Here is a 17,157-nt window from a genome sequence, read left to right as displayed (position 1 = left end):
CTATCTTTATATACACAACAGTGGTTTTGGCATTCCCCATCCCACTCTATCTGTTTATTTATTTCCCCCTTGATATTACATAGTGCATTATGGTAGGGAATCATATTACATGCATGTCTTGGAATATAAAAGGTTGTGGGAATCCTATTAAAAGAGGCAAAGTTATGGCTTATTTGAAACATAATAAAGTGGATATCGCATTTATCCAGGAAACACACTTTAAAGGGGAAGAGGCTCTAAAATTGAAATATGGATGGGTCGGACAGGTATTCCATAGCTCTTTTTCCAGCAAGCGGAATGGCGTTGTTATACTAGTGAACAAGAAATTAAATTTTAGCCTGATTGGTGAGGTCAAAGATTGTGAAGGGAGAATGGTCTGTGTACAGGCCCAGATAAACGGTATCACAGTGGTGTTGTGTAACATCTACGCACCAAATATAGGGGATCCTAGTTTTTTCTATGAAGTAAACAAGACCTTAGGGGAAATCGAAGGTCAAATAATCCTGGCCGGAGATTTTAATCAAGTTTGGGATGCTTTTCTAGACAAAAGTAAATTTAGTAACCAACCGCATCCTAAAGACAGAGTAGCTATTCATATGATGAGTGAAGACAATGGGTTAGTGGATATTTGGCGTCTAGTGAATCCGCACGAGAGGGAATATACCTTTTACTCACATTGTCATAAATCCCACTCCAGAATTGATATGTTTCTAATCTCGAATACCTTGACAAAACATGTTACACATTGTAAAATAAATGCTATCGCTTTATCAGATCATGCCGCTGTGAAGTTAGGCATTGATATTAACTGCGATAAAGAGAGAAAAGGCAGATGGAGATTAAACACTTCACTTCTATCACATGAGGCCTTTAGTTTATCGTTAAAAGAAGATTTACAGTCTTTTTTTGAAATCAATACTGGTAGTACTGATAGAAGATCAACTGAATGGGAAGCATCTAAAGCATATGTAAGAGGAAAGATAATAGGCTATGCATCTAAACGGAAAAGGGAGGACCTGGACAGAATACAGGAATTAGATAACAAAATTAAGAATTATGAAAAAGAATTATCCAAACACTTTTCAAATCAATTGTATCAAGATATTTGTAAATCTAAATTTGAACTTCAGGAAATGTATAATAAAAAGGTGGAATATGCCTTATTTAGACTGGGAGCTACTTTCTATGAAGATGGGAAGAAAACTGGTAAACTGCTAGCCAGACAGTTGAAGCAAAAGAATACATGCAATTTAATAGCCGCTATTAAGAAAGGAAATTCAATAGTTACCTCAACAAAGGAAATAAATGATGTATTGCAGCAGTTCTATAAGGAATTGTACACAGCTGATATTAACCCTAAACAAGAAGAATTGCTAAGTTTTTTTCTCCAATCTCAAACTACCTAAACTGTCCTCAGAGGAGGTGAGTTTGCTAGAAGGTCCAATAACAGAACTTGAAGTCAGAAAAGCTGTATCTATTATGCGGAATGGAAAATCAGCAGGATTAGATGGGCTCCCTGTTGAATATTATAAACAATATATAGACTTACTTGCACCCATCCTAACAGAAGTATATAATGAAGCATATACAAGGGGATCTCTTCCCCCTTCTTTTAACAATGCTCTAATATCTGTGATTCCTAAGAAAGATAGAGATTCCACCGAACCTTCAAATTATCGACCAATTACCTGATTAATGTAGATTGTAAGATTTGAAGTAAAATCCTGGCATTACGGTTAGAGAAGGTGCTATCTAATATTATAAACCCTGATCAAGTTGGATTTATGCTGAATAGGTCATCAACAGACCACATGAGAAGGTTACTACACCTAATTTGGCTGAACAGTGAGGATCCTGAACCGACTGTTGCCCTTTCACTCGATGCAGAAAAGGCCTTCGATCGAGTTCATTGGGAATTTTTATTTACAACGTTGTCGAATTTTGGGTTTGGGCCATGTTTCATAAAGTGGATCCAAACATTGTATAAAACACCTAAGGCATGCGTGATTACCAACGGGAAAGTCACCCCGCTTTTTGATCTTACCAGGGGGACACGACAGGGATGCCCGCTGTCGCCATTATTGTTCAACATCGCATTGGAACCATTGGCCATTGCTATTAGGGCTAATATAAACATTTGAGGCATAAAGGGAGGTGACAAAGAACACAAATTGTTTTTGTATGCTGATGACATTTTGGCCTTAGAAAAAGATCCTGATAAGTCTTTACCTCATTTAATGGAGACGGTTCAATCCTATTCTAAAATGTCTGGATATAAGATTAACTGGACAAAGTCTGAAGCTATGCCTATATCCGGAATATGTAATGCAAACGTGCTAACTAAATTTGGCTTCAAATGGATCCCAAGAGGGATAAAATATTTGGGTATCAAGATAAGCAGGGATTTAGAAAAGATTCCTATGGCAAATTTTGCTCCACTTTTACAAAACATAAGAAATAATCTGGACAAACTTTATGGGGGAAAGTGAATATAATCAAAATGGTGGTCTCCCCCCAACTTAACTACGTGCTTATGATGCTACCACTTACAACACCACAGTCGATTTTTAATCAATATGATATAATGGTTAAACATTTCCTATGGAATGGGAAAAGGCCCAGGATAAAGCTCAACAAATTATGTGCTTCTCGGGATAAGGGAGGGTTGGGACTACCAGACCCTCAGCTATATCAGGTATCTTATGAAATGGCCAAATTGGCCAAGCATTGGAACAATAATACTCAATTAGATTGGGTTACTATTGAGAAAACTCTGTCTTGGCCATACAGCCCTATTGAGCGTCTATCTCAGTGTTCAGACATAACCACTAATCCTATTATGAGGCATTCCAGAGAGGTATGGGCGAAGATTCACAGGATGCATAAAATATCACAATGTAAACAACCATACTCTTCCTTGTGGCATAATTCTGTTATTTGTATCTGGAAATCACCTTTGTACTGGAAGAAATGGCACATGAATGGCTTATGCACTATAGCAGATTTATTCGAACAGGGTGTGCTTATGTCCTATAATAACCTGGTACGGAAGTATGATCTGAAGGGAAAAGAACATTTCTGGAAATACCTACAAATTAGAAGTTGTGTTTCTACAAAAATCCAGTACACGGACGGAAACCATATCTTGGACTTCCTAACACTGCCTCATTCCCAACAAAAAGCCTCTGTATTCTACAGGACGACCAACCATGTGCTCAGCAATGTCTGGACAAATTTAAAGACAATATGGGAAAAGGACATTGGGACTGTTATTGGGGACGAAGATTGGAAAAATATTTTGTCAAATGCAGGTAAATACGTAAGAGAAGCCAGAGGGCAATTTACACAGTACAAAATTATACACAGGTTCTATCTGACACCTCTTAGACTAAATAGAATGGGTCTGACAAATAATAATGCTTGTTGGAAATGTCAAAAAGACAAAGGTACTTTTATCCACTCTATCTGGGAGTGTCCAATTATTCAGCCTTTATGGCAACAAACTCTAAATTTTTTGAGTAAATGGCTTGGAACATCAATACCATTATCACCAAAACTATGTCTACTGGGAGACAGGGAGCAGATACCAAATATTTCAAATAGAGAGTTCGCAGTGATTATGGTGGGGGTCTCTGTGACGGCTAGAGTCATTTTGAAACACTGGAAAACTCCCAAAACCCCAGAATTAAAAGAATGGGTCAATATAATGACAAAGACAGCCTCGTATGAACGTTTGCTTTGCAAACTACATAATAAGAACAGAGCATGTGTACCAGTGGGTAGCCCTATCTGGGAAGACTTTTGGTCCTTTGTGACGCTATCTACCCATGTGACACAATAATTTTGACTTCTTATCACTTTGCACTACTCAAATGCCCCTTTTTTATCTGCTTATTTTTGTTGATTGCAACCACTGTTTATATATCTTGGCCTTATGTGTACACACATCTGTAATCTGTGTTTTGTATGAATTTGTCATGTACCGAATGAAAATAATAAAAACTTGAATTATTAAAAAAAAAAAAAAATCCCCACTTAAATGGCCGTTCTTCTATTTTAAAAATCGCCTCCTGTATTTTCTTCACACTAAATTCCAAATTCCTCCCTCTTTTCCAAATTGCCCCATCATCCGCAAGAAGAGAGAATCCCATCCCATTCTCCAAATTCAGGAAAACATCATTTATCATAATAGAAATTCTTCTTCTTCTTCTTCTTCTTCTTCTTCTTCTTCGCATTTTTTGGCAGATTACAATACCAACTTTTAGGTGCATACCGCCACCTACCATACCGGAGTCTGTAGAACAGGCTCTAGTTTACATAAGTAATATTAACAAGCAATGAGACGGTGTAGTCCCGATACCACAGTGTATTAGCACCTTGGTCACGCCAATCACATGCTAATCAGGTACTTAACAGTGATGAGGGAGGTGCAGCCAGAAAACAATAGGCCTGATTACTGATAACTGGGCCATCTTGGAAACAATTAGGTCAGTTTCAGGTGAAACTAGCTATTAACAGATACTCAGGTAGACTCCTCTCTGAGGGCAGGGCTTATGTAACACAGAGTAGCTGAAATTTCTAGTTCCCGTCCCATTTTTTCACAATTGAGAATGACTTCCGGATGGGAGCCGAAACGTCTTGATTCTGAAAACAGTGTCCAGATGACTACGACTGAAACCTTTTCTACGAATAACAAGCAATAACCAAAAACAGAAACTAAACAAACAAACAAAATAAATAAATAAAAATCAACAACCATACTCTATTAAACAACCAGGTGTATATTAAGGAATCTGTTACCCCTCTCTGAGTTTCCCATCTCTCTCCCTTTGTTGCAAACCTTCCTTCATTATATTTAACACGGTGCGTTATTACATGTTCAGCATTTCCAGCTATATTACAATGCTGGTGAATTGACTTTCCCCAACAGAGTGATGAAGCCCCAGCCTTCATCACCATGGCCTGGGCCAATTAGGTAAGACACAACTCCGCTGCTGACTGGTGACATCAGAGCAGCTGACCAATGAGGTGAGAGCAGAGTCCTGCTGACCAGTGAAGGTGAGGTTGACCAAAAAACATCAAGTCCAGCTGCAAAGTCATTTCTCTTTGTGTTGATGCAGAGGTCATGTGAGGTGAACTCTCACCTTTGAGTGTGTTTGAACAAGCAGGAAAAAGTTAAACTCTGAAGCCAAGCCAATCATCATCATCATCATCATCATCATCATCAGTTGTTACCACTGCTGTAAGAGAGAACAGTGATAAGCACAAAAAGCGTCAGTGGGGCTTCAGTCAGAGACAGAACTACATGATCCGTCTCTTTCTACGTCCCCCAAACCAACAGTCAGACAACAAACACACAGTTCAACAGCTTCCTCTTTATCCAGCTGCTGTGGTGGGTCAGCAGCAGGCTGGTAGGCGGCGCTCTCTAGTGGTAGGAAACATCCTGAAACATCCTGAACATCTAAAATCTAAATCTAATGTCCTGTTTCTGTAGTTTAGTTTAATGGTCTTATTTTCAAATGACATGCTGAATTAATCAGTTAAGGAGCATGACTGGGCATAATATAGCATAGCAGAGTATACAGCTCGGAGAAGGGAGCTGGGCTGGGATGGGAGATCAGAGGTGGGAGCTGGAAGGTGGGAGGTGAGAGGTGGGAGCTGGGAGTTGGGAACTGGGAGGTGAGAGGTGGGAGCTGGGAGGTGAGAGTTTGGAGTTGGGAGTTGGGAGCTAGGAGGTGGGAGGTGAGAGATGGGAGGTGAGAGGTGGGAGCTGGGATGGGAGATCGGAGGTGGGAGTTGGGAGGTGAGAGGTTAGAGGTGGGAGCTGGGAGGTGAGAGCTTGGAGTTGGGAGCTAGGAGGTGGGAGCTGGGAGGTGAGAGGTGGGAGTTGGGACATCTGATCTGGGAGCAGATTTTACACTATGTAAAGTTAATGCTTACTGTAGTAGCTCTTCACAAAAGATTTCTGCATGCAAAACAATACATCAAATATGTGTGTGGTTGTGTGTGTGTGCGTGCATGTGTGTGGTTGTACGTGTGGTTGTGTGTGTGTGTGTGTGTGTGTGTGTGTGTGTGTACTTGGGTCTGTTCAGTCTCAGAAAAGTTATTTGGTGTCTCAGATTTGTTCTCATGTAGTTTGAGTTCTTGGTTTCAGATTAATATCAATAAATTGTGAAGAAGATGGAATTAATTAATAAATTAATAAACAATGCTTTCTCTCTGTCTTTAGGTTCTTCACTTCTATCTTAGCTGCCTCCCTTTTGGTCTCCTCCTGCAGCTGGAGGGAAAAGAGAAATAAAGAGAGACAAGATGAGATTTTGTTTTATTTACTACTTTATTTAGTGCACATCATATCCTGGTCTGGATGAAAACTCGTTCCTGATTGGCTGGAGGTTGTGATTTATTACCTTTTAATATGCACAGAGTTCGTCTCAGGCTGAACCTGTGAACTCTGAGCACATTTATACTGTAAATGTACTGGAGAGGGATTTCTCCTCTGCACCACTCAGGTGTACATACACGACATTTTTTAAACTCTCACGTCACATGCTATACTATAGGTCTGAGGCAGGCGTCAGATCCTCTGGAGCTTTTTTTCAGGTCAGTGCAGCATGGCAACTAAAGCAGCTTCACCATGTTTGGGGTTAGTTTTGGCAACAATCAACACAGCAGTGCTGACCATCTTCGGAGATCTACTGGATTGATACTGTAATATTAATCACATAATGTTTGATTATATCATTAGAAGTAATGTGCTGTGTGAGTTGTCCTCATACCAATCATATAAACTACTGTCATCATAAACCTTAGTACAGTTTAACATAACTTGATTTCAGAAAACACCTCACCTTCACATTGACTCATTTCTTTCTATTTCAATAATTTACTTAAAATTTTATTTCTAACGTGTATTGTTTTTGGAACTCCATGTCCACGAAAAACAGAAAAAAAGACAAACGTATAAATTCACTGAAGTTACAAAGAACCATATTTTCTCATTTCCTTCTTGTGGTATCTGTCTATACAGATAGTTTTGGTTTTATTTGTCCAGCTTTTGAGATTTCTAACTTTGAGAATTCTGCTTCCAGCCCAAACCAGTGGAGGTAAATATAATTTAGTGTGTGATGGTTGAAATATGACATTTGAAAAGTTAAACAGCAACATCTCTTTCTCTGATATAGACAATTAGCGGTATTTTAAACTCTATTTAGTGACACACTGGAAGCCAGTGCAGAGACCTGAGAACTGGTTTGATGTGGAGAATGATCGTAGAGTCTGCCTGTTGATGCAGTGAGAGACGGGCTCACACATCTCACTGATTTATCCAAGTCAGCTGATAGCAAGAAAGAGCTACAAATAATTATAATAATAATAATAATAATAATAATAATAATAATAATAATAATAATAAAACTTTATTTATGAAGCACTTATCAAAACAAAGTACAAAGTGCTTCACTACAAGAGAAATAAAATACCACAGTGAATGACGAAATATTAAGAAATAAAATACATAAAATACACAAAAGCAATAAAATAAACAACAAAATAAACAGCCAGTTCAGGTAAAATCAGGATCTACTTTCAGATAAAAATGTGTTTTGAGAAGAGACTTAAACGAAGACGCTGACTCAGACAACCTAATTTCTTCAGGCAGGTTGTTCCAGATCCTCGGGGCCCTGATGGCAAAAGCTCTGTCCCCCTTAGTTTCCATCCTGGACTCAGGAACAGACAGGAGACCCCTGCCCGAAGATCTCAAACTACGTGAAGGTTCATAAGGGACTACAAGGTCTAAAATATAGTCTGGAGCCAGGCCATGAAGAGCCTTATAATAAATAGAAAAAGGGGCCCAATACAATCCATAACTTCCAATAAAAACCTAGTTGGGATTTTGTCCAGAGGGCTGGAGGACACTCTCATAAGAGACATGATGTCTCTTCGTTCAGGCAGAGTAACAGAAGAAAAATTGCTCAAAGAATCCCTGTGCGTGTGATCCACATCTAAAGAGACAGGGTTGGGGGTGATATCAAATCTTATTAACTCCACCTTTCCAGCAAAGTGCAAAAGAAACTTTTCACAATCAGCAGGGGCACAAGGAGAGGCTGGGTTAACTAACTGATCCACAGTCTTAAATAGGAATCTGGGGTTGTGCTGATGGGCAGAAATAAGTGCAGAGAAATGACATATTCTTGCATCCTTCACCATCCTATTATGAAGGCGTAATAACTCTTTCATGACCACAAAGTGGACCTGGAGACCTGATTTCTTCCAAATGCATTCTGCTCTTCTGCAATTCTTTTTACAGCTTCGAATACTGTCATTTAACCATGGCTGTTTTCTAGTCTTTGGGTTTGGTCTATTTTTCAGAGGAGCTATGAGATCTAAGGTTGAAGAACACAGATAGTTAAAATAATCAACCAAATCGTTGGTGTTGGAGGAATCGGGAAACACACTGCCAGGAGAATTGAACAGTGTACAGAATTTTGAGGCACTATGCTCATTAAGGACGTGTGTGTACTCAGAGCGGGATAATTCAGTACTAGCAGCCTGTAATTCACAGTTAAAAACAATGCATAGGTGATCAGATACAAACATGTTCCTGATTTCCACAGATGGGGTTTTCAGGCCCAGACTAAAGACTAGGTCTAAGGTGTGGCCACGGGAATGAGTTTAGCCAGACACATGTTGTTGAAAGTTAAAAGAGTTAGTGATATTTAAAATATCAGCAGCAAGGGCATTAGAGGAGTCATCAACATGAATATTAAAATCACCACAAAGAAGAATTCTATCATAATTTAACACAAGACTGGATAAAAACTCAGGGAGTTCCAACAAGAAGGAGCCAGCTGGTTTAGGGGGGCAATGACCGGGAGGGGGCCACCATACCGGGAGGGGGCCACATAAATGGGCTGCAGTGCAAACATTTGACTGGAGATGTTTTGAAGAAAAGACACAGTTACTATTAGGGTGAGTGAGTACACCATTATCTGCATCTGTATCTGTTCAACTAACTAAATTATCTTTATTCGTATCCGAATAGGCAGTGCTTCAATGGGAAGTGGGTGGGGCTAACCAGAAGTTGTTAATTTAAGCCTGAAATTAATATGGGTCTATCAGAAGTTGCTATATCTATTAGAAAACTGTTTACAGAACAGCCTCAGAACATGTTTTTCTCGAGCTGTTACATTCCACTAAAGGTGTCTGCTGGGTTTTATCCAACAGTGTAACGATCATTTCATAGGCGTTAAAACCTTACTTTGACACACTCAGGAACATTGTGCAAGTTGTTGATGAGCCACCTGTCACTCACATGCTATAATTGTAGGTCTGAGGCCAATGTCAAATCCTCTGGAAGCGGCTTTGTTGGTGAAGCAGGACAGCATCTGTTGGAGTTGTCCTGTGACACTGAAGGTCAGCAGGTTTTTATCCCCCTCTCACAGGTGTATCATGAACTCATGCTGCTCCGGTCTCCTACCACCTACCTTTGTGAGTCATCCCTCTGTGACTGCAGTGCAGACTGAGCACAGGGCGTGTTTGATGTAGAGAATGATCGTAGAGTCTGCCTGTTGGTGTAGTGAGAGACAGGCTCATGCATCTCACTGATTTATCCAGGTCAGATGATAGCAAGAAAGAGCTACAAATGGGCTGCAGTGCAAACATTTGATTGGAGATGTTTTGAAGAAAAGACACAGTTACTATTAGGGTGAGTGAGTACACCATTATCTGCATCTGTATCTGTTCAACAAACTAAATTATCTTTATTCGTATACGAATAGGCAGTGCTTCAATGGGAAGTGGGCGGGGATAACCAGAAGTTGTTCATTTAAGCCTGAAATTGATATGGGTCTATCTATTAGAAAACTGTTTACGGAACAACCTCAGAACTGAGCGATTTTTGGATCACAAGAGTAAGAGAACTATTTACAGAGCAAGTTTTTTTTAAATAAATGTTGATATATTTATGAGTACAGATATTGACACTGTGATGATACTCGCACTCGTAAAAGTACATTATCTGTACCGGATACTCATTTCAGCTGAGTACTCGCTCTACCCTAGTTACTATGATGTTAAGAGTGTTGTGGTGATGTTTAAGATTTGTTTGTTATCACAGTCAGAAGGGGGTCCTATTCTCTCTCCTAAGGGTCCCTGACTTTGAATAGCTTCATAATGCCTCAACCATTCCATAATCTTTACGTACACAACATTATATAAGCTCACTGGGAATTCATCAATCAACACAAATATAGGAACATATCAAAGGTTTTCTTGTGCAGTTACATTCCACTAAAGGTATCTGCTGGGTTTTACACAAAAGTGTAACGATCATTTCATAGGCGTGACAACCTTACTTTGACACGCTCAGGAACATTGTGCAAGTTGTTGATGAGCCACCTGTCACTCACATGCTATAATTGTAGGTCTGAGGCCAATGTCAAATCCTCTGGAAGTGGCTTTGTTGGTGAAGCAGGACAGCATCTGTTGGAGTTGTCCTGTGACACTGAGCAGGACACTGAAGGTCAGCAGGTTTTATCCCCTCTCACATACCTTTGTGAGTCATCCCTCTGTGACTGCAGTGAAGACTGAGCACAGGGCGTGTTTGATGTGGAGAATGATCATAGAGTCTGCCTGTTGGTGTAGTGAGAGACAGGCTCACACATCTCACTGATTTATCCAGGTCAGATGATAGCAAGAAAGAGCTACAAATGGGCTGCAGTGCAAACATTTGATTGGAGATGTTTTGAAGAAAAGACACAGTTACTATTAGGGTGAGTGAGTACACCATTATCTGCATCTGTATCTGTTCAACACACTAAATTATCTTTATTCGTATACGAATAGGCAGTGCTTCAATGGGAAGTGGGCGGGGATAACCAGAAGTTGTTCATTTAAGCCTGAAATTGATATGGGTCTATCTATTAGAAAACTGTTTACGGAACAACCTCAGAACTGAGCGATTTTTTGGATCACAAGAGTAAGAGAACTATTTACAGAGCAAGTTTTTTTTAAATAAATGTTGATATATTTATGAGTACAGATATTGACACTGTGATGATACTCGTACTCGTAAAAAGTACATTATCTGTACCGGATACTCGTTTCAGCCGAGTATTCGCTCAACCCTAGTTACTATGATGTTAAGAGTGTTGTGGTGATGTTTAAGATTTGTTTGTTGTCACAGTCAGAAGGGGGTCCTATTCTCTCTCCTAAGGGTCCCTGACTTTGAATAGCTTCATAATGCCTCAACCATTCCATAATCTTTACGTACACAACATTATATAAGCTCACTGGGTGAGTTCTGTCAGAGACCTCATCAACCTGGAGGAGGAAACTCATCAAGGAACATATCATGTGTCAAGGTTTTCTTGTGCAGTTACATTCCACTAAAGGTATCTGCTGGGTTTTATCCAACAATGTAACGACCACTTCATAGGCGTGACAACCTTACTTTGACACGCTCAACCAAGAACATTGTGCAAGTTGTTGATGAGCTACCTGTCACTCACATGCTATACTTGTAGGTCTGAGGCCAATGTCAAATCCTCTGGAAGTGGCTTTGTTGACGAGGCAGGACAGCATCTGTTGGAGTTGTCCTGTGACACTGAGCAGGACATTGAAGGCCAGCAGGTTTTTATCCCCCTCTCACAGGTGTATCATGAACTCATACTGCTCCCGTCTCCTACCACCTAATATTTCTTTAGACAATTTTTCATTTAGTTAACATTGAAAACGGGTCCCACAGTGTTTGCTTTACTATTAATGTTGTTGCCTGACTCTCTGGGAAAATCATCTGGCCATAGGGAAACTTTCCCGCCACTGGTGCTCTGATGGCCATGCAAAAATATATTATAAAGTTTGACTAGCCAGCACACCCAGATTAGGGCTGTCACCTCTTCAAAAAGTCAAGTTCGAACAAATTTATATTAACACAATTCAAATTCAGCTGAACACAACTCATATACTGTAATGCCAATGCCAGTGGGGCGCATATCCTTCATATAAATCTGGCTATCTTATCGGTGACAGACTTTTTACGAGCTTCCGGCTCCAGAGGATGAGTGCTGTGAAAAGTAATCAGTCAGAAGCAGTTGGATGTGCCTCCGCTGCCTCACCTGGGTTTCAGCGAGCAGATGAGTCTTAAGACTTGTTTTGGTTGCAGACTAAAGCAGCGGCTTTTTACAAAGTCACAAACAGCTCGTGTCCTCCATTTTTATTTATTAGCTTAGTTTACTGATAGGTCAATAGGGCATGCGATAGGTCAAGCTTATAGTGAGCACTCACTGTTGGACCACAAGGCAAACTACTTCAAACACTCTGTTGCACTTATAGGCTGTACATTTTGATTTGGATATTTAATGTAACCCTCCCTTTGTCTGTTGGTAGGATGGCGATAGACTCTGGAGCTCCGTCACAGCTCCCCGTTCTTTAAACGATCTTCAAATGCCTGAATCCTTCCATGATCAACCCACACACCGCCCTGACTGAACTCTCTCAGATGTCATCCCTGCAGCTGAAAACTCATCAACAACAAACCTGTTCGAGTTCTAGTTGAGTTTCATTCCACAGCAGACATCTGCTGGGTCTTTGTGACTTTAAAGTTGTGCAATTTAATTAACGACATTTTTTCATCATACCTTACCGTACATTCACACACTCAGCCAGGAACATTGTGTATGTTGTTCATGAGCTACCTGTCATAGTTAGTGAGTTCATGTAGGTCACCATCTCAGCCAATCACAGACTGTTTGAATAAAAACAGCAATACTCCGACTCAGCGCTCATACTGATCAGTTACATTTATTCATTATAGATTTTACTTTGTTGGAGCAAAACAACTGATCACCTGTGACAGTGGACTTTTTAGTTGTAGAAAATAGTCAAAGTTAATAAAAGCAGTGGGAACCTGTGGTTATCTGCCTTGTTTTCCTGTGGGGAGTTTTGACATCGATTCAAGTCTCAAAACATCAGATGTGCATTAATGAAGACTCATTACTAAACCAGAATGCTAACTGACAATTACTAATTCATATTTGGGTAACTCTTCCATGTCTATATTGTCATTTCTTTTATGTTGCTTCTGTGTTGAAGAAAATCTAAAGGAGGGTTCACAACAGGTATCACCACTGTTGACTCCACCCCCACCCCACCCCTTCCACCTTCCTGGGTTCGAACAGCAGCGAGGACGCACATAAAAAGAGAGGGAGAGAGAGAGAGAGCAGCATCCTCCACACAGAGAGAGCAACAGACGAATCTGTCCAGCAGCTGCAGAATCAGAGACCTTCATCTTCCTCATCCTCCATCAAACCTCCAGAGGGTAAGACAACCTGCACACTCCTCGTCTGTCTCTTCTCTGCACACCTCCACTGATATTTACATCTTCAAGCACACGGCAGGAAAGAAAGAGAAGGTAACAGAAGAACATATCTCTATGAATGTGTTAAAATAGCCAGTCACTGTGTTAGTCAGCAGTTCAGTTCGAGGTGCAGACAACCAAGGAGAACGTCAGCAGCTAACGGTTATCTTCATGATCGATTCATTTTGAAAAATTCCTTCTATTTATAAAAATGTCAGAAAATAGTAGAAAACTGTTCAACACAAGTTCCTGAAGTCCAAGGTGCTGTCTTCACAGAGCCTGTTTTGTCCAACACCCAAAGATATTCACTTTACAATCACATCACAAAGTGACGTATTCTCACATTTTAGAAGCTGGAACGAGAGAATGTTTGAAAATGTTGGTTGAAAGAAACTTAACATGTTGCTCAAATTAATCGATTAATCGTCTAATTGTTTCAGTTCTATTCAGCATGACTTTTTCCAACTGTGTTATTTTAATCTTCAAACATCGTTTCAGCACTCTGAGCCTACATCAGGGTTGCAAATATGAAAACAAGCAAACTGCATTTATTTAAGTAACATAAGAGATATTAAATACATTTAAAACATAAGACATTTAATTTTTTGTGCTGCTCCATTTAACAAGAAGTCACAGTAAGAGCTTACGAAGTATTCATCACTAGTAAAATGTAGAAATATTTGGATGAAGGCGTTATTAAAGGAGTTGGAAGACTCAAATAACCTTTAAACTGTAAACTGAACTTGTTTGGGTTTTGGACTGCCGGTTATTTAAAGACATCACCTTGGACTCTGGGAAACTGTGGTGGACACTTTTCACAGTTTTCTGACATTTTAAAGACCAAACAATTAATCAAGAAAATAATTTGCAGATTAATTGATAATGAAAAAAAGAATTGTTTGTTGCAGCTTGGACGATGGGATCAGTCCAGTTGCAAAAGTTGAGCTGCTGTTGTAAATAATGTTTCACAGAGCGAGTGAATACTGCAGCATTTAAAAACATGACCCACCACATACATGGAGGGTTCATACGGTCATGGAAAAACCTGGAAAAGTCATGGAATTGTCATGGAAATCCTGTATATAACTTCATTTTCCATCTACCAGGAAAAGTGTTGAACTGTGAGTGTGGCTGTGACTTTCTGTCCAATCAAAGATGTCCAACTGTGTGTCTTCCAGCTCTCTGTCAGCTGATTGGCCTCCTCCAACATGCTCCGCCCTCTGCTCCTCCTGTCTGCTCTCATCGGGCTGGCAGGTAAGCAACCACACGGCAGCCATTTTGAAACTCTACCCACAAGACGTGTTGAGGGACGTCAGTAGAACTAAGACAATAAATTAGCAAACATTCTCGGGAACAGAGCAGAACGACCTGAAGTGACAATGAAGTCAACTTTAAGTGCTGATAATCTGACATCTCTTTGTTTCTAAGAAGAAGAAGAAGTAACTGAGTAATATAAAAAGTTTAGATTTATTGGTAAACAAATGCTGCTTTATTCCTTCATGAAGTCAACATTTGAATGTGCAGCCTTCCCTGCTGTCCAACAGGCTAACAGACTCTAGTCCTGACCTTGCATGTGTCTCTATCGTCTTCAGGTGCTCAGGAGACGGTTAGTGATTCTTCAGTGTTGGACATCAGCTCATTTCCCATCACGTTTTATGGACAGAAGTACGAAAAACTCTATGTGAGTAGGATGAAGCCTGATGCTTGAGAATATCTTTCTTTGTTTCCATTTACTGTCATTATTCAATGTATCCTCATACAACGGTTTGAAGACATCTTACGAAAAGTAATGCACCATAATCCTACGAACGTCCAGCAACCGGCAACAGGTGTACCGGACCTTCGTCGTCATGGTAACAATAAACACGTGGTTAACGTTGTGACAAGGTCGCAGTTTGGTTCGGTTTAGGCACCAAAACTACTTGGTTAGGTTTAGGAAAAGCTCACAGGTTACGGTTAAAATAAGTAAGTTATGTTAGTAACTCACAGGAAGTCACATGACCTAAATCACAAGATTTAAGGTTACGTGACTTAAAATAACTCAACGTTGACTTTCTGTTTCACACGGGACACAAACCCCAGCCTCCTGGGTGAAAGTCCTGTGTTTAACTCACCCGTCCACCTCCCTACATGGACTTTGATGCTCTTTATACTTCCTCATCTGACTTCCTCCTCTGATCCCGTCATAATTACTGAGGTCACTAGACGTCGCCGCCTAAAGCTAAATGTAACTGCCTCGTGGCTCCCTATCGCGTGGGTTATATACGAATTATTGTGCATTACTTTTTGTAGGTATAACTACGAAATGTGAATGAGAACAGCCTCCATTATAGATGTTTGGTCTCCAGCTGTGGAAGAGATGATGTGTGCAGACTGAGGCAACGTCAGCTCCACAACAAGGCTGACAACTGACACATCCTTCACATATGGAGTGACAGTGACACCTGATGGTGATGATGATACACAGCTCAGACTGACTGATGCAGAACTAATGCAAGAATCAGTGCCCTTAAAGTTCACGTTATACTAAACACTTAATGGATCAGTAAGAAATGAATGTCAAGTCACAGTTAAGTCACGTGTTAATCATCATGTGTGAATTCTGCCAGAGGTGCAGCTGATCAGCCTCTCAGCTCACTGACTTTAGTCTGATCCCTTTAGCTTCATACTGCTGCATGCCACACTCTCTCTGTTCATTGGTTCCTGTCCTCAGAGGCCAGCTGGACTTGATGCTGTCTGGCTGTCTCTTTAGCACAGAGTCTCATTAATATCCACTGCAGTGACAATGAGTCTCTGAACATCAACCCATGTAGCATCCTGAAGCAGAGTAAGAGCTCTGACTGAAACATCTGCAGCTCTGTGAGTAAAAGTTTGCTGTTTTGTAGAAAAGTTATTGTTGTTATTTATTTGTTGTGTCTCTCTCATTTTAACAGGTGAACATCAAGAGTGACAAATTTACAGTCTGTTTCGACGGCTTTTTCAACTCTGAAATCAGCCAGGACTGTATTGTGGGGCCTCCAGTCGATAAAGCACAGTTCAATTCCAAACACTTCCACCAGATACTAGATCTGACTTTGAACACAGAGATCCGTGAGCGCTCTGCCAACAATTAAGTCTGATCTAAAAGGCTTTGTGGAATTTCTGTTTTTTACGAAGGCTCAGAAGTAAGTGTTGTTCAGTTCCATGACTAGATACATTTCACTGGTATTAGTGTCTACTGTTATGGGTGAAATAAACTGTTTGGACACTCAACAAAACTAAAATTTTAGGTTTTATCACATCAAAAACTTTTCTAAAAGCTTTTGGAGGAAACTTTCTAATAGTGTCTGTATCTCCTCTGTTGACTCTTTACAGATTCAGTTCTTAATCGCTGATTACGGGACACAAGCAGCTCTGGTTGTTCAAGGTGTAGAGGATAATAAACAGGTATTCATATATGTGTGTGTGTGTGTGTGTGTGTGTATAGTATATACATATATATATTGTGTGTATATATATACATATATATATATATGAACACATTTCTGACTTCTGTCTCTGATGACTCCTAGTGGTGGTATAAAGAAAGACGCTGGCAGCAATGAAATGCTGTTATGCCCCCTCATTCTCCCAAACTGACATGAACGAGTTGAAGGCAACACATACACACTGCACAGATTTTCATCAGGATTGTCTTAAATCTCCACAAAAATGTATGATGAGTGAATCATTAGATGCTATAATCACATCAAAGCTCTACACAAAGTTCTGTGTTTTTATCTTAATATGTATGAATTCAGTTGTCTCTGCTCTGTGATACTAAC

At 40.0% G+C, this 17,157-nt stretch overlaps 1 protein-coding gene across 2 annotated transcripts in view; it reads left to right on the top strand.

The window, feature by feature from the left end:
* Window positions 1-10,621: 10,621 nt before the first annotated feature.
* Window positions 10,622-17,157, top strand: part of LOC122870108 (alpha-tectorin-like) — a 38,383-nt gene continuing 31,847 nt past the window's right edge. The window contains exons 1-4 of one of the 2 annotated variants that reach the window (XM_044183899.1): window positions 10,622-10,769; window positions 13,090-13,315; window positions 14,533-14,608; window positions 14,947-15,035. In XM_044183899.1, the coding sequence (XP_044039834.1) occupies window positions 14,563-14,608; window positions 14,947-15,035 (135 nt within the window). In that variant the 5' untranslated portion in view covers window positions 10,622-10,769; window positions 13,090-13,315; window positions 14,533-14,562. The remainder of the gene's footprint in view (window positions 10,770-13,089; window positions 13,316-14,532; window positions 14,609-14,946; window positions 15,036-17,157) is intronic. The other variant, XM_044183900.1, reaches the window with a different exon arrangement.

Source organism: Siniperca chuatsi, linkage group LG22 (genome assembly GCF_020085105.1).
Source record: "Siniperca chuatsi isolate FFG_IHB_CAS linkage group LG22, ASM2008510v1, whole genome shotgun sequence".
In the NCBI taxonomy this organism is placed as follows: Eukaryota; Metazoa; Chordata; class Actinopteri; order Centrarchiformes; family Sinipercidae; genus Siniperca; species Siniperca chuatsi.
Note: the sequence above shows the minus strand (reverse complement) of the source record. Positions and strands in the feature narration are given on the sequence as shown.